The sequence below is a fragment of the Vulpes lagopus genome, chromosome 18 (assembly GCF_018345385.1).
Source record: "Vulpes lagopus strain Blue_001 chromosome 18, ASM1834538v1, whole genome shotgun sequence".
NCBI lineage: Eukaryota > Metazoa > Chordata > Mammalia > Carnivora > Canidae > Vulpes > Vulpes lagopus.
This window is the reverse complement of record NC_054841.1, coordinates 10,000,326-10,025,246: the sequence shown is the minus strand read 5'-3', so window position 1 is coordinate 10,025,246 and position 24,921 is coordinate 10,000,326. Positions and strand designations below refer to the sequence as shown.

Below are 24,921 nucleotides of genomic sequence, written 5' to 3'. Positions count from 1 at the left end.
CGGCAGCAGATTTCTGTGACACCAAGTTATGGTAAAATGTCCAGCAAAAAGGAAAAAGAATCCTGAGACATAATTGAATACAGAACACGACTGTAACAACATAAAAAATACTCTTAGAAGAGACTAAAAAAATCATATAAACAGCTTTGGTTTCCGCAACAACGTTTACTTTTTCTTCTTTATGCTTTGGCAAATGATTTGCAAACTCTCAAACCCTAAGCAGACAGTAAGTTTTGCCATGTCCGACTACAAAACTTGCCTAGAGTCCCCATGAATGAGCTCAAAGCAGCTTCTTCTTTCGAAGCCTGATGAGAACTGAGCCAGTTTCTGCTCGGGGGCCCTTCCACACAGCAGGTCTCAGCCATTGCACACTGGATTATTCTAAGATTCCTCTGCACTTTTGTTTGGGCATCTTTCCCTGTTCAAATCCCAGCCCTGCTGGGACAAGTTAGCCAACCCTTCAGCTCTCTCCCACCTCTTCTGTAAAACGAGCATCATGGTACCAGCCATTGCCAAAGACTGCTGTGAAGATTCCACGAGCTATCGAGTGCTGAGTGCTCAGCACTGTGACCAGCAGCGTCACCGCTCAATAAGCGAGAGCCACTGGGAGTCCCTTCTGATTGAAATGAGAGGCCAGGAAAAGAAAACGAGGACGCTGTGTACAGTGAACTCACTCCTACTGCATCAACCTTTTTTAAGACCAAATCATTTATACATTTCAAATCTTCTAAACAAAGCTGTAGGCTACTCATTAGCTGTATTATTTTTTTAATTTCCTGTGAGACCACAGAACCTTCCATAAGTAAAGAGAAGCAGAGAGAAATCGTTACATGTGCTCTGTCTCTGGGCCCTATGGTCCTCCTGGGCCCCCTGTGGACCCTTGTGGGTCCGGGGTACTCTTGCTGGGCACCTTGCCCAGGGGGGACAGTCACATACAGTACACTTTGCAGAGGCCGACCCTGCCCAAAGCCCAACTTACAGCACTCGATCGGGTTAGATGCTGTCTGCAGGGAGACGATCCTCCCGCTGGACTCTGGGATGTGCACTCGGAAGACCAGCCGCACCCGCGTGTTCTTCCTGCCAATGTCCGTCTCACCCTTCCGCAGCTCAATATCGGCGTTCCTAAGCTTCAGGATCCCCGCACAATCAATGCTGCCAGGAGGTGGAGAACCCCATTTAGAACTGACCATCTCGGTGAAGAGATCACCCATGAAACCACCTTACTCATTTAACCAAAATAATACCACCAGCTATGGTGGATGGGGAAGGGCGGTGGCTGCAGTCCATTGATAAATATTTCATCCAGGAGCTGATGCCCAGTTGGGGGTAAAACACTTCCAAAGTCATGAGCGAAATTCCCTAGTGGAAATTCCTTCTCCAGGGAGATTTTTTCCTGCCAGTTTTTCTACTCTCAACATTATCTGAGAAACCCAAATATGCAACTGGTCAAATTGATTATAGACTATTCAGTAGATAAAGAGGGGTGTATCAACATTAAGGATCTTTAATTTGATAAATGTACTGTGGTTACGAAGGAACGCAGTCTTGTACTGAGGAAATGCACACTCAGGCATCTAAATGTAAAAAAGTCACTGTGTTTGCAACCAACTCTCAAACAGCTCAGGAAAAGCCGAAGAGTGAAGGGAATAATAAAGCAAGTTGGAAAACATTCGTGATGGACAAATGTGAGTGAACAGGAGACAGGAGTTCTTTGTAAAATTCTCGTGGTTTGGAAGTTTGATATTATTTTCTAATAAAGAGTTTGTTTTAACTCCAATATATGGGTGCAACGTCTCCCAAATTTTAGCTATATTGCTACTGCTTTGTGAGTTTCAGCCTTTCCGCATCATCATTTAATAATTTTCTTTAGGCCAAACACATTTTTAAATGTCAATAAATTTAGCCTCATCCCAAATAAGACAATCCAAAGATATATGTGTTCTCCTCCTGATACTTTTTAAACAAATCTTTAAGGGTCCATCACAGAGTGGGAAGAACCATCCATGGTTTCTTCCACCAACTTCAGAGTCCCCTGTCCCAAATCCCTGCCACTTGGCCCCACTTGCTTCCCCGTAAAGACCCATCACCCTTGGCCCACAGCCCTTACGTCGCCCTCATGTTGTTTTTTGGCTCCAGAGGGATCTCCAAGACTTTGGTGTTGCCCACAATCTTCTCATAGCTGGTGGTAGTGACGGTTTTTCCTGTGATCCGGTGCACCTGGTAGAAGGCATGGGGCTTAAGGATCCGCTCATCAGCTGTCCCAATGAAGATCTGAAGACCCAGGGGCTTGTTTTCCATGTAGCCATGGAGCTGTAGGGGAGAAAACAAAAATCAGATTATTATAGCACCTTTGGTATGCAGGGTGTTGCTGGGTATAGTCCCACCAAGATCGGAGAAGCTCATGGGCAGCAGAAAGAGCACAGGATTGCTGCATCATCTAGAGGAATGGAGAACTGGAAGTAACCTTGAGGTCCAACCAGAAGGGCTGCTCAAATAAATTACAGATATCCTCTCTTAATTGGAATATTAAACAACCATGAGGATGAATGTAGTAGATCAGAGCTGCATTTATGAGGAAACAGCCAGAAACTCCCAGAGCTCAGTGTTGTCAGTAGGGTGGTGGGGAGAATGTCACATGGTGCTGAAGATAGAAAATAATCAGGAAAGGTAAATAAGAGCTCTTGACAATGGTTGCCTGGGAAGAAGGAACTCACACTTTTTATATGAATATATTTTTTAATTAAAAGTTTTTTTAATTAAAATCATTAACAAGTTATATTTTTTAATCAAAAAAAAAGAAAAAGAAAGAAAGAGAGAGGGAGAGAGACCAAGGCAAAAGTACCATCATCTGAGTCAAAAGAAAATTAAAGACTGGAAGAAAATGTGGGTAACATAGAATAGGCAAAGGATTAGTACACAAATACATAAAGAATGCCTACAAATGAATAAGTAAAGGACAAGATTCCTGGCCATCCTACTAAAAACTGAGTCTTACCCTCAGTGGGTAGGACTATCTCCTTCCTTCTTCTCTATCTCCTCTTCCTTCTTTTTATCCCATCTAATATTATTATATATTTCTTTGATTCCTTTTGGTTAGGTCTTTCTTTCTTTCTTTCTTTCTTTCTTTCTTTCTTTCTTTCTAGAGAGAAAGAAAGAGTGTGTGCACATGAGAAGGGGAGAGGGGCAGTGAGAGAGGGAGAGACAGAATCTGAAGCAAGCTCCATGCCCAGCATGGAGCCTGACATGGAACTCAATCTCACAACCCCAAGATCATGACCTGAGCCAAAATCAAGAGTTGAACACTTATCCAGCTGAGCCACCCAGGAGCCCAGGTCTTTCTCCTACAACTATCTCTTCAAGGGCAGGCATGTCTATTTATTTTACTTGCCACAACATCCCTAGTGCCTAGAATGCTGCTTGGTACATGGTAGGTGTTCTGGGACACATTTGCTGAATGAATTAACAAAATTATCCCACATAAAAATGAGCAAGAAATTTGAACAGGCAATTCACAGAAAAACAAATGGCCATTAGTATGGAAAAGATGTTCAATCTGACTTATAAACAGGAAAATGCAAATTACATAACTATGGGATATCATTTTTCACCTGCTAGATTGGCATGCATGTTGGTATTTGATAAAATCACCTGTTTTAGAAACTATGGGCACACAGGCACTCCCATGCAAGTGATAAGGACATAACAGGGTATAACTATTTTGTTATTATTTTTTTAAGGATTTTATTTTTTAGTAATCTCTATACCCAGTATGGGGCTGGTATAATCCCGAGATCAAGGCTTGCATGCTCTACCAACTAAGCCAGCCAGGTACCCCTTAAAGAGTATTATGTAGCAGCTATTATAATCAGAAATACATATTCCCTATGACCTGCTAATTCCATTTCTCACTATGTACCTTTAGAAGAAATATTGTGCATTTAGGAGACATGCACAAAAATGTTTACGAAAACAAATGGAATAATAATCAATTAATTACAGCAGTAGGCTTCTGAGTAATATGAAATGTCCAGGCTAGGAAATAGTCCAGCAATTAAAAAAAAAAAACACAAAAAACACAGTAAAGATCAATGAACTAACCCAGAAAGATCTAAGACTTACTGCTGAAAAAGATGACAATTTGCAGAAAAACACAATACAACTTATTTTTTTTTAATGCTGGATGTTTGGGATCTATCCATTGATACAGATATAAATGCAATAGGAAAAGGTACAAAGGGTTGTATGCTAAAGTGACCACACCATAGTCACTTCTAGGGATGGAGGAGATTAAGGTTAAGAAGGTGGTCAGAGAAGACTACCACTTGATTTACAATGAATGAAGAATCTATGCCTAGAAACTTGTGAAATGTAACATTAGTTTTAAAAATACACACACACACACACACACACACACACACACACAAAAGAAAAAGAGGACTGGGTTGAGACTTTGAAGATGGTGTCTCATCTTGCCACTCTCCCCCTGAAAAACACTGTTCCATTCTTGGCAAATCATGCGGGCGTGGGGCTGTGACAAGTGACAGCTTCCAAAACCCTACCCTTCTCTGCAGATCTACAAAACTAGGATCTCTAGTCAACTGCCAAGAAACAAAGGCTCCAGGGTAATGGGAGGGTTACACATGGTCTAGAACCATGTCGACCAGTATAATAGATACAAAAATTAAAGAAAATGGAAAATCCAATTTCTCGGTCACACTAGCCACATTTTCAGCACTCAGGAGCCACAGATGGATGGCTAGTGGCACAGATACAGAACATTTCCATCAGCAAGTTCTACTGGACAACACCCGTCCAGAGAGATGGAGTTCTTCTCAACAGCCTTCTAAACACCATACAGAGACAGGCTGGGAGTGGAGCAGAGCCAGATGACACCCCTTTTAAAACCTGCCAGGCCGCGGCCCACAGCATTTACATGTCTGATACACACCCAAGAGGCGCCCAAGGGCAAAGATGGAAATCCTGAGTGGGAGCCTCTTATCTTCTCCCCCAGGCAAAGTGAAGAACAGTGTACTGTTCTCCTGCAAAAATCACAGGAAGAAGGTCAGAGTTCAGATTTTGTTTCTGTTGGTTGTGCTTTGTATTTGGACCCAAGATAAATATATTTCCTCACCTCCTCTCTTGGATTTATTGGGAGGTAGTAAACAGAGTATTGCACAGTGTAGACAGGAGTAGGTTGGATAGATAGCGAGCCCTGATGGTCTGTTTCCTTCCTCCTCCCCAGGATGGAAGAAGAAATTGCAGCCTCAGTATATGTACTCACGGTGAACATCCAGGAGACACCTGAAGATATAATGTGCCACATCCCTGTGGATCAATCTGAATCCAGCAACTTCTATCTCTTTCCCTGCAGGAACACTGGCCCACACACCACTGTCCCCCAACTGGCCCCTTCTGGCTTTTTACAGAATAGTCCAATCACCTTTTTAAAAAAAAATGCAAATGAGAGACACAGACACTCTCTTGCTTACAACTCTCCAAAGACTTCCTGTGGCCTTAGAAAAAAATCCTAACTTGGTCCCATGGTCTATGAGGCTTCCACCAGCACAGAGTCTCACTTCTTCTCCCTTCACCCCATTAGGTCCCTGCCAAAACCCACCATCTTCTGTTCCCTGGGTACACCGAGCTCTCTCCCCCACCTCAGGGCTTGTGCACAGCCCCCTTCTCTGCCTAGAATGCTCTCCCACTGGTACATTCTGTTTTCAGATACTTTCAGGTCTTTCCCGAGCCACACCCAATGCTGGAAACAGCTTCTCGGGCCTTGCAAAAAGCCACTTGTTAAAGTTTTAGAAATTTTAAGAGCCAGTGGATGCCACTTTGGTAACTTGAAGTCAGCCACAGTAGGGATATTTATACCACAAAAACTGGCAAATGCTACACATCAGGGCTCTTTTTTTTTTTTTTTTTTCCAGAGAATCGGACACTTAACATTCTCGAGCATAGCACTGGAATCGTGACTTCATGACCATCTAAAAATTGTCTTGTTTCGTTAGTTGTTTGCCTAGTATCTCTCTCTCTCTCTTCCCCACCTGAACACAAGGCCCAAGAACCTTGGTGGCAGGAACCTTGTTTATTTTGGTCAGTGTGAGCAATAAACATATTGAATTCACAGTCATGGTCACCAACAACGCATCAGCTAAATGCACGCCACCCACAGGCCAAGTAACTGGGTAGGAGGGACCCACTGAGGCTTGCAAGGGTCAGGCGGCCTGTCCAGGTACCCCGGCTAGTGTAGGGCCGAGCTAGGATGTGGATTCCAGGCTGCCAGGCCACTCTGTTAACCACCACATGCTCCATGACCTGGTGTGACCACAGCTGCTCGGGGAGCTGGGACTACAGGTCAGACACACAGATGAGGTCCTCAGAGGAAACACACGTGCTCAGGTGGGAGATCAAACATGTTCTCCTTGCTCAAGAAGGGGTGTCAGAGGAGCTGGAGGGGAATGGATGGAGAGAAAGGAAGGCACCAGAAATCAATATAAATAATGGTGCTCCTCATGAAAAAGAAGCCCATTCCTTTACTTTTTTTAAAAAGATTTTATTTATTTATTCATTAGAGACACACAGAGAGGCAGAGACACAGGCAGAAGGAGAAGCAGGCTTCATGTAGGGAGCCTGACGTGGGACTCGATCCCGGGATCCCGGGATCACAACCTGAGCCGAAGGCAGATGCTCAACCACTGGGCTGCCCAGGCATCCCTCTCGTTCCTTTAAAAGAAGGTCCTCAAAAAAATAAATAAATAAAAAATTAAATAAAAGAAAAGAAGGTCCTCTCTGTGTTCTAGAGCAGCCCCATGGTAGAGCCTGACCAACACCTGCGGTGAGAAGAGAGAGAGCCCATCTCACCAGGGGAGTGGCCCCTCCCCAGGTAGCACCAGGCAGGGGTGTGGTGTCCCAGAAAGAGGAAAGGATTTCATTCTTGGTCAGACACAGCTAAAGTTCGATCCCAGCCCTGCTTCTTGAAAGCTGTGTGACTTTGGAGCAGGGGCTCCACCCTTCTGGGTTTCAAATGATCACGAAAGAGAGGGATACCACCTCCTACTCCCTGGGGCTCCTTCAAAGGCTTCGCAAGATGACTTTCGTAGGGCCCCAGAGTATAGCACCCAGCAAGGGCCCGTGAGCAGAGACTTTTCCTTGTCATCACAGGATGACATAAATCAAAACACGGAGGTGAGACTACAGAACTGAATGGAAAGGTGAAGAATGAATGTGAAAGACTAGCAAAGTGAAAAACGACCCGAAACATGCCTGTGGGTGGCAAACCCAGGCACTAATTCCAGTCTTCTCTGCGGGCTGGCTAACAGCCACTCTGACAGAGTGCTGGAAGGAGGTGGGGCCCCGTGAAGAAAGCTCACCAGCTTGCATGAAATGCAAAGAACACTTCCCCTCCACCCCCACCCTCCCCGAGAAGGTGGTAGAAGGTGCCCCAGGGCTCTGACTGCTTGCTGTGCTCATTCTGGAGAGCCCAGCCAGCCATCTGGAGATTTGGTAGGAAGATCATGGAGCCATTTCCTTGCTTCTCCAAAGCTGAGTGATTTGGGTCTTGCAAAAACAACCTCATGTCTTGGGATGGCATGATGGCCCCTTGAGGTCCCCTATGCCCTGTTGCGCCCATTTTAGGGAGACTTTGGTCACGAGGCCTCTTTCTAGGCTCCCCCAGAGGTGAGGTCCTTCCCAGGGGCAAGCAAAGTCACCTTCTGACTTTAGCAGACACCTGCTGCAAACCTATGAGTTCAAGGTCAGCTGGTCTCCAAAGCACAAGAGGCTCTGCTTCCTGCACAGAGGTGAGAGCGAAAGTTCTGCTTCTTGTCATTTCCCAGGTGGCTGACAGGGTTCCAGGAAGAAGGGGTGTTTCTGGTGCACAGGGTGGTGAGGTTTGGTTCGTGAGGAGGGAGTGGCAAAGCTGATTTAATCTGCACAGCAGGAAAGCAGGGTCACTCCTTTTTTGGATGAGAAAACTGAGGCTCAGCAGGATTAAGGGCCCTGCTCATGACCCTACAGTTCCAAAGCCCCTGGGGTGGAACCCCAAGGATGTGGCCTTGCTGGCTGCCTCTGGGTCACACCTGACTCGGAAAAAGGCCAGAATCTGGAGTAGGCCTCTTAAGACAGGCAGGTATATCCCACCAGCTCAGCAAAAAGAACCCGGAGCGAACACGGTGTCCAGGCCTCAGAGACCCAGGGTTTCACGGGGAAGGCCCATCAGAACCCCCACCCCCTGGGACGCCTGGGAGGCTCAGTGGTTGAGCATCTGTCTGCCTTTGGCTCAGGTCATCCAGTCCCACACTGGGCTTCCCACAGGGAGCCTGCTTCTCCCTCCACCTGTGTCTCTGCCTCTCTCCGTGTGTCTCTCACGAATAAATAAATAAAATCTTTAAAAAAAAAAAAACCCACCCCCAGATTCAAGCCCTACCCACTCGCAACAGCAATACAGCAATTTAACTGCCCTGGTGCACAGATAAAAGAACATCCATCGACGCTGATAGTAACTGTATAACAAGACAAAGGAAAAGTGAGTAGCGGTTCATTTATTGTAGGAAAAACAGACAATACCAAAAAAATCAAAATAAAGTATAAATTATCAAGAAAATACTCTCTCAAAATAAGGAAGCGTTTTAGTATATTCCTTCCAGACTTTTCTTCTAGGCGCACATATTTGGGATTCTGTTTTACATACTGTTTCCACTTAACAATACAGTGTGACCATTTCCCCTTGTCATTGAATCTTATTTGAGAGGATCTCAAATGACTGCAGAGGCTCTCCCGGGGACTAGCAAGGCCAGGGAGGTGCCCGGGCACCTGGCCACGTGACTTACGGAGGCACTGGTTCTCGGGATTGTCTAAAGGCCAGGTAGGCACCCGGGGGTGAGTGCTGCCTTAAGTTTTGCCCCCACCCTTGCGTCACCCTGGGTCCTACCCCTGGCATGTCCAACCTCTGTATGGGCTACAGCTTTAACCCCTACCTTGGGGCACTGACGGCGTTCAAACCTTCCCCCGTGATAGACCCTGCAATGAGAACTCCTAAATGACATTTCCTTGAAAACAACTTTTCTATCAACCCTGCTAGAGCTTTTTAAATACTCTCAGATGGACGAAGATTGCCATCAAGTCCAAAATGTGGGATTGATTTTCAAAATGGCAACTGGCCAAAGAAACTGTTTTGAATTTTACTAAAATCAAACTTTAACAATGTTAAGTAGCATTTTTTTGTTGTTGTTGAATTTGGAATATTAGGAAATTGGTATCGTCCTCATAGACTTCACTGCGAAAGAAGGGAAAAGCCTGTGGGGGTGTTTTCTTGCGATTCCCCGTTGCCACATAGCAGGAGGGAGGAGATTTCTGCAAGTATGCGTGGATCCCAAACTCTGCCTTTATTGTTTTGGATGCAAAAATTGCAGAACCTACCTGCCTCCCCAGCCCCCTACACATAGGCACATACACACACGGACACACACAAGCATACACATAGACACAGATACTCACAGACACACACAGATGCACACACACACACAAATAGACTCACACAGACACACATAGATGCATACACAGTGATACAGACACACACACACAAGCATACACACACAAACATAGATGTACACACACACACATAGACTCACACAGATGCACACACACAGATACGCACACAGACACATGCACACAAATAGACTCACACGCAGACACACATAGATGCACACACACAGACTCACACAGACATACATAGATGCGCATACACAGATACACACACAAACACAGATTCACACAGACACACATAGATGCACACACAGACACACACAGTCACACACAAATAGACTCACACACACACAAGCATACACACACAGACACACAGACTCACACCAGACTCTCACACACGGACACACACAAGCATACACATAGACACAGATACTCACAGACACACACAGATGCACACACACACACAAATAGACTCACACAGACACACATAGACTCATACACACACACATAGACTCACACAGACACACATAGATGCATACAGTGATACACACACAAGCATACACAGATAAACATAGATGTACACGCACACATAGACTCACACAGATGCAAACACACAGACACATGCACACAAATAGACACACACAGACACACAGAGATGCACACACAGACTCACACAGACATACATAGATGCACATACACAGATACACACACAAACACACAGACTCACACAGACACACATAGATGCACACGTAGACACACACAAATAGACTCACACAGACACAGACACACATAGACTCATACACACACAGACACATAGACTCACACAGACACACATAGATGCATACACAGACACACACAGTCACACACAAATAGACTCACACACACACAAGCATACACACACAGACACACAGACTCACACCAGACTCTCACACACGGACACACATACACACCAGGGAAATTAGATGATGACTTTACTCTCACCTCAGGCATCCCAACAGGCATTACACACCCACCCACCTAGTGAGCACACAGTAGTAACTTCACCAGAAATCCTAATTCTTGAGACCGCCCTCTGCCTCCTCCCTCTACTGGCTCCATCTCAAAGCCCTGTCAATTCTGCTTCCTAAAGCGCACTCAGACCCACCCCCCTCCCTCCATCGCCTCCCCCTTCATCCAAACTACCACCTTCCCTCCAGCCCTCGCCCCCCATTCCCCACCCTGCAGCCAGGATGACCTTTCAGAAACTTTGGCTCCTCACTCCCTGTCCGGTCCGCTGGCTGCAGGGCAGGCGTGGCCTGGCCCCTCCCCACAGCACACATCCCCCTACCAGCACCCCAATCCCCTGCCCCTTACAGGGTGTTCCCCTGCCTCTGATCATTAGGAATAATCTCGCCCCACCCCCATCCTCCTTAACTCCCACTGCAGAGCGGGACCCAAATCTTATTTCCCACCTAAGTTTCCTTGCTCCTAGGTGGGGCAGGGCCCCCCAGTAACACTCTCCTTTGCTGCCTCCTTCACCATCATTACCAGACCTAATTCACTGTCCAGTTACTTGCTGCATGTCTGCCCCCCGTCCATCCCCACAAAGTTCTGTGAGCTATTCAATTGCCCTTTTTACAGAAGAAGAAGCTCAGCTCAGAGAGGTCAGGTCCCCCCAGCAAGCTAGCAGCAGAGCAGGGATTTGAATCCAGGTCTCACCTCCCTCATCTGCTCTACGTGGACGGACACAAAAGACAGGACAAGAGAGCGACCTGGTTGAAATACATAAACCCACGAGGAGAGTCTGTGGAAATAGGGTGCACCCAAACCTATTGCACACACAGACACACCCAGACACACACAAATAGACTTTGGAGATTTGATAGGAAGATCATGGAGCCATTTCCTTGCTTCTCCAAAAGCCGAGTGATTTGGGTCTTGCAAGAACAACCTCATGTCTTGGGATGGCATGATGGACCTCTTGAGGTCCCCTATGCCCTGTCGCCCCCATTTTAGGGAGACTTTGGTCATGAGGCCTCTTTCTAGGCTCCCCCAAACCCAAAAGTGAGGTCCTTTCCAGGGGCCTGGGGCAAGCAAAGTCACCTTCCAAATTCAAATTGCACACCAAAGTGTGCAGGTAACTTTGCAGTTATCTTTTAAAATTAAAAATGTACACCCCCTTTGATGAAGTAACTCTACTACTGGTGAGTGGGCTGTCCTATGGGCGTCCTGGCAGATGTGTGGAAAAAATTAAGCACAAGGTCGTTGAGTGCCGCACTTTTTAAAATAGCAAAAGATTGGGCCCATCAAGAGTACTGGTTAAGTCAGTGGTGATGGACGACGCAATATGATGCTGTTACAGAAAAGAATGAGTATTCTAGGAACCTGCGTGGCAGTTAATACGAATGGCATCCCTTGGCACTGTGCAGTGCACAACCTGGGCAACTCTAGGGAAGCTTTTATGTATGGATATAAAATAATCTCCAAAATATACTGTGACAGTGAGACCCAATATACCTGTTAGTGTTATGTAGGTGTGAGGGTGGGGAGTGTGTGGGAATCCAAAGTAAAATTTAAAATAAAACCAGAAATCTGGGGATCCCTGGGTGGCTCAGCGGTTTAGTGCCTGACATTGGCTCAAGGGTGTGATCCTGGAGTCCCAAGATCGAGTCCCACATCGAGCTACCTGCAGGGAGCCTGCTTCTCCCTCTGCCTGTGTCTCTGCCTCTCTCTCTGTGTCTCTCATGAATAAATAAATAAAATCTTTAAAATAAATTAATTAATTAAAATAAAATACAAAACCAAAAATCAGACGCTCTTTTTAAAATGCCCACTGGAGGGATGCCTGGGTGGCTTAGTGGTTGAGTGCCTGCCTTTGGCTCAGGGCGTGATCCCGGGGTCCTGGAATCGAGTCCCGCATCGGGCTCCCTACAGGGAACCTGCTTCTCCCTCTGCCTGTGTCTCTGCCTCTCTTTCTGTGTCTCTTATGAATAAATAAAATGTTTAAAAATAGTAATAATAAAATAAAATAAAATATCCCCTGGATTTTGATCATTCCCAGGGAGAAGCTTGGTTGTCCCAAGAGCCCATGGCTGCAGCACCCCTGAATCTATTATATTGGTTACAGCTCAACACAAAAATTATTTTATGAATGTATAATGTAAAAAATAAGGCCAAAACATTCATTCACAGAAAGAGATCCTCCCCACCCCATTTTTCTCTTTGTGAATCTTGACACTTCTTTTAAAGGCCAGAAGGAAGAAAAACTAAAGCAATGAAGGTACCAATGCATGTGCGATGTGCCATCCCATCCGGTGAGAAAAGTCAAAACCCAGGACCCACCCGTGGAAACCTCAAGAGTAGGAGGTCCAAGGTGGAAGCCTTCAGCAAAGAAAGAGACAGGCTGAAGTGCCAGCAGGCTCCGTTTGAGTTCAGGCTATGGGGCCTACAACCAAGAGATAAGCAAACCACACACCACATCCAGTCGAGTAGCAAGTCTTGGTGACTCAACATTCAAAATCCATCCAAAATCTAACTGCTTTTCACGAGTCCTATTATCACCACCCTGGTCTGAGCTTCTACAATCTCTTGCCTGGACTGGTGCAGTAGACTCCTTCCTGGTCTCCCTGCCTTCATCCTTCTCCCTGCTCCCTCCCTGCCCCCTCCCCCTCCACACAGTCTTCTTCACGCAGCAGCTAGAATGATCTTTACAGTCTGAAGTTAGGGATCCTGTTCCTCTGCTCAACACTGCCCTCCCCCTGCGTGCCCTCCACCCCACCCCCCCACCCCGCCACCAACAGCCAACATCTTACTCAGGTCAAAAAGCCCGTGTCTTGCACATAACTCAGAAGATCCTATACGATCTGGTCCTCTCTTCACCATCTCCAGCTCACCGTCCTCACTCCCTCTGCTCCAGCCACACTGGCCTGGTGGTCCTCAAACAGGCCAGGCACAGGCCAGACACACGCTCCCACTTATTGTTCCCTCTGCTTGGAATGTTCTTCCCCCAAATCCACAGTGCTGCTCACTTCTCTCTTCATTCAAACCTGTCCTCAGAGGACTCCTCGCCAGCACGGCCTTCCCCAACCACCCACCCCAATGTGGCAGGCACCCCATATACCCTTCCCACTCCTCATTCATCCATCCTGCTTCCCGTTACATCAGCCAATTATCACCACCAGACACCACACAATATATTTATTTGCTTCTTTCTGCCTCCTGCACCGAGAGCATCATCAACTTATCTGTCTTGCTCACTGAGGCATCTATGATATCCATGCAGGTGCTCGAAGTGTGAGCAACACTCACAGGGAGCGTCTGAGTGGCTGGCAACCCCTCCAGACCCTTCCTTCCCCCTATGCTGCCCACACCACCTCCTCCCCAGCGCAATCTATCTTCCCGGCCCAGAGCGACCACTGTGTCCTGCTCAGCGTGGGCAGGACTCAGCTGGTCGGATGACTGGTCCCTGGCCTGCCCTGTCCCAAACAGAGGTGACAGCAGCTCCAGGGTGTGATGAAAAAGGAGCGGCACATCCGCTTGTCAACCCCAGCTGGGACACCCCCAGCCAGACACGTCTTCAGCTGGCAGGAGACCTCTATGACCAGCAAACTCCAGATGCCCACAGATAGGGCCACGTTTTAAAATCACATGGTGAGCCGGAGAAGGAGAATTCGGTATTTTGCACAGGCTTGAAAACAAAACAAGACAGTCTCTCTCTCTCTCTCTCTCTCCCTCTCTCAGGATTCTAAATTAAGAATCAAGTCATTCTATATTTCTCACATCACTGGAAATTAAAAACAGACGTATCTACCGCACAGCAAGCACGCTGCCTGAAGAGAAGCCTGATGGCTTTGAAACATGCTAAATTTGTTTCCAATTACCATGTCCACATTGGAAAGCCCGAGGAAGCCAGGGAGAGATCAGAGGCGAGGCGCATTAGCGGACGAGATCCCGGACCTAGTGTGTGTCTCCCACCCCAGCACCTCCAGGGGTCTTTGCACAAAGGAACTGGACCGTACTGCCCCCGCCCCCTCCTATAGGGGGGGCTTCCCCTTCTCAGGTCCACTCACCCCCTCCACTCCCAACCCCCTGCCTCGGTCGACTTGAAAGGACTGTCAGCTGCATTGTGGCTCCCCACCAGCATCTCCATCCTGACCAGTTATCTCCCTGGGCCAAGGAGCGACTGAGTCATCTAGGAGATGAGTCTGGAAGTCCTGGATTAAAATATGCAAGCCTTCTTGGAGTCAACCTTCGGATGGAGTTTGGGTTTTTTTTTGTTTTTTGTTTTAAAAAGCCAAATGAGTACTTTGCAGGTCTTCTCTCTGTGCCACTGCGTGAGTGGGGCCCCCGGAGCCAGCCTGTCTGGGGTCATGACCTGCCACTGGTACTTCCTCTGTTGTGGCAAGTGAGTTATGGACTTCTCCGGGACTCAGTTTCTTCATCTGTAAGAGGGACTACGGGCATGACGCACCTCACCGGGCTGTCGGAAGGATCGAGTGAGTTAGGTCTAAAGCGTGCAGCAAGAATTCAATAAGTATCCATTCTTGTTAATACTCATCCACCAATGGTGGCTGGGTGACTTTTGGTAAATTCCTCTTCTCTAGTTTCAGTTCTCGGAAGAAATCATCTTGAAGGCTGTCTCTCAGCTCTAAAACGTAGTGATCCTCAGCTATGTTTAGAATAAAACCGAAATGCCTCGTCACTGCATACAAAACCCTGCACGATCTGGCCTTTGCCCATGTCACCAACACTATCTCCCCAACTCTGGTCCAGCCACATGGACCTCCTTGATGCTCCTTAAATAGCCCGAGTTTGCTCCTACCTCAGGGCCTTTGCACTTGCTGTTCTCACAGCCCAGAATACCCCCCCAACCACCACCACCACCCAGATCTTCCCACAGCTGGTTCTTCCCAATTCTTCAGGTCTCAGCCTAAATTCGAGGCCTTCTCAGAGAAGTCTGGCTAGAGTAGAGCCCCCGCCCTCACCCCACTGTCGCTCCATCATGGCTTCCTGTTGATTTCCTTCCTTATAGTGATAAGTGTCACCTCATGCTTCTGCTTATTGTCTGCCCCACTCCCCCCACAGCCCCCGCCGCTAGAATGACAGTTTGTTCATTACTGTGGCCCAGCATCTTGAGCAGTACCCGGCATATAGTAGACGTTCAATAAATATTTGCTGAGTAAATAAATGAACAGATTGATTCTCAGGTTCCTATGTGGCTCAACATATTGCCGGGTGATTCATCCTCCAGTGACCCTGAAAGAGGAGGCTTATTCATGTCTGGAAGAGAATCTCCGCGTTTGGAGTCCGCCTAAATTCACTACCGTTTGAGCCAGTCTGCAGGAATGTGTCTCACCGTGAAAGAGACATATTATACCAGGCCAAGTCCACTGGAAGTCAAAGAGGAGACAAACTTGGGCTGGAAAAATGAAGTTTACAATCTCTTCTCCAGGCAGCACTCAGGGATCCACACAGGGAGAAACTGGGCCGAAAGTGCAGTGACTTGGCAACCCGGTGGAGACGGTGAGGGAGAAGCAAGGCCCGCACAGGGCCCCCCACCACCAGCGTGTTCACCCAAAGCCCAAACGAGAAGGGACAGCATGCTTCCAAAACGTTTCTCCAGGCATCTCTCACCCCAAGCACTGGCCTGACAGTGAGGGACACACTCCTGTCTGCAGGGGGGACCTGGGCTCTAGGAGAAGCAGAGAAGAGGAAGAAGACAGAGTCCCCCTTGCAGGGGACAATTGAGGACGCAAGGCAGCTCCTGGCCATCATGGCCATTCCGTGGGCCTACCTGCCCCTGACTGGTGGGACCCGACGCAGCAGCATGGAGCACCCCAAGGACCCCAGGGGGGTAAGAATCCCATCTCGCCATCCTGCTGGCAGCCCCCCAGAACACTCCAACATAACACCCAACGCAAATGCAGCTCAGCTCCTCATCAATGTTCCACCAAAGACAGGGGCATGGAGTGGGGGGAGATAAGCATCTGCTCCGGCCCCTCCTTTTTCATAGCAGCCCAAAGCTGAGAAGGAACCCCGGGACAGTGGGGTGGGGGAAAAGGGAGACTCTAGAAAGGCAGCAGAGCCAAGGGAAAGGTGAGCCAGCCCCATCCAATCACACCCCCGCCCCCGCCCCCGCCCCCAGAGGCAGCGCAGGTCTCCCTGGATGCAGACCAACACCTCTGAGTCACTTTTGCCACCAGGGGGAAGAGGGGAAGGCAGACGTGATGTGTACCTTTCCGTACACTATTTTGGGATTTTAAGATCCAATTTCTTTCGTTTCAAAGGGTGGGTTTTTGGAGGGCCCCGCACCGCTCTGGTGCCCCGCGCTGGGCGGCGAGACAGCGGGGAGACTGCCCGCCGCTGCCGGTGACCTGCGGAGAGGCGGGGCTCCCTGGCAGGTCAACAAATCACATCATACAGGAACAAGGAGCCCGTTCTTGTGCGCGGCCGCATGGGGCCTGGCTTTCGTAACACGAGGGGAGGCTGGGGGCCGATCCCCTCTGACTCATCTCTTGATGGAGGCAGCTCCTGTGCTCATTCATTCATTCGTTCATCATTCAGCAGAGGCCTCGCGGGGAGGGGCCGCAAGCAGAGGGCCGCGCTGCAGAACCATTACACCCACCCCTGCCGTGAAGAATCAGGGACCCCTCTGGGGCAATGGTAACATTCAGGGTTTTCATTGTCCTATAATTTATTTAAGATATGGGCTAAGAATTTTTTAAAAGCCCAACAACTGATGAATCGGAATTTCTCAGCCTCGGCATATTGACCAAGGTTGACTTGATTTGGGGGCCAGGCAACGACCTGCCGCAGGGGATGCCCTGCGCACTATAGGATGTTTGGCAGCAGCATCTCTGGCCTGCACTCACGAGATGCCGGGAACCTACACCACCCCGCCCCCAGATGTGATGCCAAAAACGTCTCTGGACATTGTCTACCGTCCCGAGGGTCAGAATCGCCCCACTGGGAACCAGTCCTCAATTCCTTTGACGTTCGTGGGGGGGTGGGGGGTGGTTTCTGTGGGAAGCCCGTACTGGAATCCTATCCCTTGTCCATCAAGAGTACAACTGGCAAAACCTCCAGCCTTCACTTCTCACCTTGTTCTCCACCTCCCCTGGGTCCCCCAACGGCTGCCTCTTGTCTAGACCACGGCATCCACCCCACTGCCATCTGCCTGCTTTTCTTTTTATTTATGATAGTCACACACAGAGAGAGAGAGAGAGGCAGAGACATAGGCAGAGGGAGAAGCAGGCTCCATGCACCAGGAGCCCGATGTGGGATTCGATCCCGGGTCTCCAGGATCGCGCCCTGGGCCAAAGGCAGGCGCCAAACCGCTGCGCCACCCAGGGATCCCCTCTGCCTGCTTTTCTTTTGCTCTGCCCCACTCCTCGAATCCTAAATAGCCTCTAGAAACAAGCCAGAGGGATCTTTTTAAAGCAAATCAGGTAATATCACTCCTCTACTTAAAACCCCCAATGGTTTTCCAGTGTATAAACAATTAAATTCAAATTCTATGGCCTGCAAAGTCCTGCATGATCAGATCCCTTCTTCTCTCTCCAGTTTTATCTCCTCCTGCTCCTTCCCTCATGCGCCGCAGGAAGCCACACAGGCCTCCTCAACCTTCCTCAAACACCTGAGCTCTCCTGCCTCAGAGCCTTTGCACTTACTGTTCCCTTTATCTGGAATGTTCTGAGTCTCACTGGCCTGATTCCTTATGGTCATTCAAATATCAACTTAAATGAACCCATCCCTGGAGAGAACCACCCCCTCGATGATCCCAACATAAAGTAAACTACCTCCCCAGGCTTTCTCTCCTATTACCCACTTTTCCCCCTTAAAATGCTTCATCACAATCTGAAATAATCGTACTGATGGTTTAACCTGTTTGATATCCATTTCCTCCATGGAATGAATACCTTATTTTTCTTCTTCACCTGGACTCAGAGCCTAGCACACAGTAGGTACATAATAATTAATAAGTGAGCAATCTATATATTCTAAACACTTCATAATGAGCACATATTGTCTTAGTTCTTAAGAAAAAAAAGTATTAAAAAGTAATAGCTGTACCTTGCCCAGCATTTTGAGCACTGACTTTGTCTTTTTTTTTTTTTTTTTTTTTTTTTTAGTTAGTTAACATATAGACATACAGTGCAATATTGGTTTCAGGAGCAGAATTCAGTGGTGATTCATTACTTACATACAACACCTAGTGTTGAGCACTGACTTTATTTTTATTTTATTAAAGATTTTATTTACTTATTCATGAGAGACACAGGCAGAGGGAGAAGCAGGCTCCCTGCAGGGACCCCAGTGTGGAACTTGATCCCAGGACCCAGGATCATGACCTGAGCCAAAGGCAGACACTCAACCACTGAGCCACCCAGGCATCCCGTTGAGCACTGACTTTAAAGGCCCCTGGCACCTGTTATTATTCATGGCTCCTTAGAACACGCTCTAGGTATAAAGGCCAGAAGGTCGAAGGCACTCATCTGGGTTTTGTCAATGAGGAAACAAGGCTCAGATTCACTTATTCTTTCACTGAATACAGAGAAAGTGCCTACAGTGGGCCTCGCGCAGTTCTAGATGCTGGAAACTCAGCGCTGAAAAAGACAGGTGAGCGGGAGGGAGGCCTGTGATGTTTTGACTTTTGCACACAGGTTCTCAAAAAAGAATCCCAAAAGTCCCCAGAGACCATCATCACAGGAGCCCCCTCCTGCCCTCCTCTCTAGCAGCATCCTGTAGGACCTCTCTCAAATCCCCGCCACATCTATGAGTTGAGCATCCACCTCCCTAGACCACAGGCCAGAGAAAACCAGTTAAGAACTAAAGAACCACATCTCTCAAATCTTTAAAATTGTATTATAAAAATGGTGCTACAGTATCTTTCTTCTTCAAGGTCATCTGTTGTGGCAGAGACCTCTTGCCCTCTATCCATTATTCATTTTCCCTTCCTTAGTAATAGGATCCTAATGATCTCTGGTGACAATGAGCCCAGCTAAGGGTCTACATGTCTCAGCCTCCTTTGCAGATGAAAGTGGTCACATGACCAGGTTGGAGTCAATGAGATATAAGCAGAAGTGTGGGGAGAACTTGCAGAAGGGCTCCCAAAAGGAAGCTAACCCAGTGGGGGAGCCTTTTGCCCTGACTTCCTTCTTCTTGGAATTCCACTGCATGGAGCATAGATGTGATGGTGGCATCTCCTGCAATCATTATGGATCATGAGGGGATCTTGAGCAGAACAAGAAGGGAGAAGGAGCCTGGATTCCTGATGGCTCCACAGTACTCTGAATCACTCACTTCTAGGCTTTGCACACAATAAAATAAATTTTTGAGTGTTTAAGCAACTATGATGTGAGGTTTCTATTAGATGCACCTTTAAACCTAACTGAAAGGCCTATCACCCCACCATCAGAACATCATTTACCTCTACACCTCCATGTTCCCCTCAACTCACCTCAGTGAGAACAAGACAACCATGCTCAGGTGAGCCTCAATTAAAAACAAAAAAAAAAACTCAAGGTGCAAATAGATCTATACATCAGAGCACACGTCTGCTTTACAGAAGGCTTCACAAAAAAATTGTTTCTCTCAAGAGCCAGTACTAAAAGTGAATCAGGAAGAAACTGCCATTTACAAAAAGTCAAATGATCCAACTGCTCAGAAAATACCAGGTAACAACACCCAAGTCAGTCTGGGAGGCTCCCTGCCCTCTCCCACACAATCCTAGTGAGCGTCTAGAAAGGTATTCCTGAAGGGGGGTGGTGGGGTGGGGGAAGAGACGGCCGTCTGACACACATAGGAGTGACGATGGGGCTCGCTAGAAATAAAAATTGCTGCTTACTTTCTGTCTGGTTTCCCGATTGCTTTTTCCTGGTTGAAAGGTGCCAGGCCTGGCAGCTTTCTAAAAATCTAAAATTCGATTCAAGTCAACAAATATTTGTTGAACCCTGTCTATCCACAAAGAGAAAAAAAAAAAAAAAAAACAACGCCATGCTAGGGAAAATCTGTATAACAGGGGGATGCTATAATTAATCATAATAACAACAACCGCAATGGCAGCGGCAGCTAGTACTGTCATGAGTGTTTGCTAAATGTTGGGCATTGTTCTGAGTGCTGGTACTATCAACTCATCCAATCCTCATGCCAACCTGGAGAGGGAGGTACTGCTTTCTTATACAAGAGGAAACTGAGGCACAGGGAGGGCAAGGAATTTGTTCAGGGTCACACAGCAGGGAAGAGAGAAGCCAGGGTTCCATCTGTGGCAGATCCAGCTCCAAGGCCCATTCTCTTCACCCCCCTCTGATACTCTGTTCCTTCGGTTTTAGAAGGAGGGGGAAAGAGATGCAAACCCACAAGTGGCCACAACAGTGGTTCCGCATACCCCCTTCTCCAGCCACGTGTCTGAGCTTCTGCTGGACTGTTATTTTCTGAATCTTTCTCCTTAAAATTTAACTCATATTTTTACTGGTAGAAATTTATCGACAAATAATCTTTAGGCCACTACCATAAATAGGAAGCCAGGATCACCAGTCAGAAATCAAAGGTGCACATAAATACACAACAGAACAAAAGTGCCAGTAAAATAATTACAAATGCTTTCTAAAATGCAGATTAAGTACCACACAATTCATCTATCAGGGAACCCCAGTTTGCAGAACTGACTGATGTACAAAGTATATATCACAGGACGTGCTAGGGAAAAGCACAACCAAGCCTGGGTGATCCTGGGGGTGGGGAGCCAGGAGATGATCAGGGCACAAGTTCAGAAAACCACCTGGGTCAGTGCCCAGACACAGCAGAGGCTCAGCAAACCTTTCTTTGCTCAGGGGGCCAAGAAGCTTTGCTAATGACTTCCCTGCAGGAGGAAAAAGCACCACTGTCCTACCTGGGGGCTAGAGTGCAGAGAAGAGGATGGAAAAAGAAAATCAACCAATCTATAAATGTTTGATATTTTTTCCTAAAACAAAAAGTGGCATTTGTTCAGGCAGCTTCCTGCCTGCCTGCCAGCCTACGTGTGCCTGGGGGGTATACAGCAGGGGGCTGGTAAAGATTTAACAACCACTCTCCAAGGGAAGAGCCTTGATTTGTAGCATTCACTAATTTCCACGGTGTAAATACTCCCACCGGGGTGGTTCTCAAGCTCTGGGCATGTTGTCAGTGAAGATGGAGTTGGGAAGAGATATTCTTTTTTTTTTTTTTAAGATTTTATTTATTTATTCGTGAGAGACACACACACAGAGAGAGAGAGAGAGAGCAGAGACACAGGCAGGAGAAGCAGGCTCCATGTGGGGCCTCGATCTCGATCCTGGGACCCCAGGATCCCGCCCTGAGCCAAAGGCAGGCACCCAACTGCTGAGCCACCCAGGAGAGCCAGGAGGTCACTGCGCTATACTCTTCCACGCCTTCCCCCGAGGGAGGGGATCCAAGGGAGGTAAATTAGCCAAAATACCGTGGAATTCCTGAAAACTTGAACATCAGCGCCCAGGAGCTGGTACAGATGGGCTGGGGCACAGCACCAGGAGCGGTAGGTCCCTGTGCACGCGAGTCCACACATGTCCCCAGCCTCAGTCCCCGTGCAAAGCCCGTGAGGGTCCCGCGGGGGTCCGTCCCCTCTCCGCGTCGCCCATCCTTGTATCCCTTCTGCCCTTCCTGTCCCCTCTGCCACATCGCCCCTGCCTCCAGCAGCCTGGGCTCCCCCTGCGCCCCCACCCCCCAGGGCTCCCCCCAGCCCCAGGGCTCCAGGCGGCTGCTCCCGCAGCAGGAGCTACAGCCCCGTCTTGAATCCAATCACACACATCTTCCTGTCTAGACGCGGCCACCGGCTGCCAGGGCCCCAGAGTGAATGAATTCACAGCCCTCCACGCCCTGGCACGGCGGGCTCCGTGGGGCGGCCCTGGGGGCCTGGGGGCCCGGCACCCCACTCGCCCTGGCCCGGAGCCGCGGAGCCCACTGTGCACCCGCCGGCCCCAGCGTGCGTGAGCGTGAGCGTGGCGTGTGGCCTGCCACCCCCCCGAGAGTCATCCATCATCCTGGCGCTGAAAAGTGGGAAAACAAACAACAAAAAAAACCCCGGCCCGGCCTCATTTAATGTGAACCAAACACAAAAGCCGCAGGAGAAAGCCTTTCCTCTTTACGCTTCCCTTTTCCGGCCCAGAAACAACAACGCGCCGAGATAAGGGCCGCGTGGGGCCCTCTGGATGTTTCAAAGGCTTGGCCCCCCGTCCTGTCCCGGGCCCACTCCCACCGCTCGCGGCCCAGGCTCCGGGCCAGGGACTTGGAAGGGGTTTAAGGCTCGGGCCACGCAGGGGAGGAAGCGGGGCCTGTCAAGAGGCGTGATAAAGCGCCTCCTTATCGGCAGCTTTCCTTTCAACTGCCTCCAGGGAGCCGGGGGCTGGGCCCCGTCAAGGTCGAGCCTGTTCCTTTCATGTCGCCCTGTCCTGCCGGCCGTGTGTCCGCGTGTCCGTGTGTCCGCGGGCGCACGGAATCCCAGCGCAGCGCTGCAGTTCACCGCTCAGATGGGACTATATGCCTCTCCCAGCCTGGGCCTGCTGGTGGCCGTGTGACCCGTGTGACCTGGGCCCAGTCACTGAGGCCGTCCGGGCCCTGGTGGTGCCATCGGGAAACCCGAAGGAGAGATTTTAGAGCAACAGCACCCAGCCGTGAAGACGGGGGTGCTGGGGAGTTGGAGCACCCCAACCGGGGTCCCAGCCGCTGATCTTGGGCAAGCCACTCAGCAGCCCCCCTAAACGAGTGTTTGCACACGGGTCAAAGGGAAAGGGCGCCCATCTATCTCCCGGGCTTGGAAGGATGAGCAGTCATTACAGCACAGAACAGAGGCGGGCACAGCAGGTGCTCCGTAAACACTGGCCATCACCCGACCCCTCCCTTGCTCTCCTGCAGCTGCTGCAGACACTGGAAGGAGATCTGGGTGGCAGGTCATGCCTGCTGATGGGAAATCAATGACACACGAGAGAAACTGTTTTGGTCTCAGAGGTGACCCTGCTCACCTTTCCTCTTTGTCCTCCTGCAGGAGAGAACCATTCGCTACGTATCTTTCTGCCCCGACGGAGTCTCATTCGCCAGCCCAGACACCAGCCTGCTCCCCACCTGAGGTGGCTCTGAAGCAGCAGCAACCTGGCCGTCCTACAGGCTGGCTGTGCTGACATGGGGTCGGGAGCAGCTCAGTCCAGGCTGCTTCCCCATCTTCCATGCAGCGTGGGCACCAGGTCCCCAAGCACTATGCTCTCCCACCAGGAGAAAACACTAGCAAAGAGTTGGGCCCAGGATGCGGTGGCTGTGACCACCAGCTTTCTCGGGCCCCAACTGCATCCCAGAGCTGACATTCGTTGGGGGTATCCCACACTGGCCCCCATCTGTACCAGAGGGAGAACGAGAGATACTGCTCCCATGGGCTGCAGTGAACAGTTAATGACAGAAGACGTGTAAAGAACTCAGATCAGTGCCCGGCACACAGTAAGTGCTCAATAAATGTCAGCATCGTCACCATCACCACCATTGTCATTCGTTTCAAACCTTGCTCCGAGGCATCAGTAGTTCATTTTTTCAAAGGAGGGCCCGAGGAAGGTTGGGGTCCGTGCTGCCCACCTGCCTGCCAAGCCCTGCACCAGTTTGCTCAAACTGAGCAAGCTGCCTGAGGCACCCAGCCCACGAGGGGTGCAACTGGGAATCAGAGGCAAATCCAGGGGCTTTTCCAGCCTGTCCCTTCCCTGCTACACCTGCTCGCCCTGTTTCCTCTTTGCATAAACATGTCTCTTTTACCACCGTGGAAAGGCAGTGTGAGGGAGTCGCTCTTGAGAGGCCTGCGGCTCCCCCCACCTCTTACTCAGGCCCCAAAGCGCTCTCCCTTTGCTACTGCTTTCAGATCCCTTTCGCTCCTTTGGTGGTGACCGACCCCCCTCCCCCCTGCCTAGACCTAGAGTTTCCCACGGTCCATCTGAGTCCTGAGACTCAGGACCTGAGAGGTTGGAGGGGCTGGTATTTGGCTACCGGAAAGCAGGCCCTCCCCCGGGTTGTTCCCCAGCGAGGGAGATGTTCTCAGCTCCCACAGCAGGGGGGTCAGAGGCGGAGAAGCCACAGCCTGCCAAGAAGAACTTCTGGAAGGAAAGGGAAATGAAGTCTGTTGTAAAAAGGAAGAGCTTACTCTAACTCCTTAAGGATTCGCGAGGCCTGGGCCACCCCAGCTCCGATGGCCTTTGTGAGCGCGGAAAGGTGGCTCTAGGGAGGACGGCCACATACTGGACCAAATGTGGCTGCACATGGGGGTGCCCGCCTCCGAGTCCTCCAACACCCACGCTGGGGAAGAAGGCCGGCGTGGGACCCAGACGGACACCCGGTCACTCGATGGGCACTGGGTTGTTAGCAATGACCTTGTTAGCAACGCAAAGGCAAGACCCAACCCGACTACGTGGGGCCGGAATCCCAGCGAGCCCC

The 24,921-nt window shown here is 49.3% G+C and overlaps 1 protein-coding gene across 7 annotated transcripts in view; it reads right to left on the bottom strand.

The window, feature by feature from the left end:
• The window catches only part of NFATC2 (nuclear factor of activated T cells 2), a 161,552-nt gene that overhangs the window by 78,052 nt on the left and 58,579 nt on the right, over positions 1-24,921 (bottom strand). For all 7 annotated transcript variants that reach the window (XM_041733059.1, XM_041733060.1, XM_041733056.1 and 4 more), the window contains exons 4-5: positions 2,108-2,310; positions 980-1,152 (exon numbers count right to left, since the gene is read on the bottom strand). In XM_041733059.1, coding sequence (XP_041588993.1) covers positions 980-1,152; positions 2,108-2,310 — 376 coding nt within the window. The remainder of the gene's footprint in view (positions 1-979; positions 1,153-2,107; positions 2,311-24,921) is intronic.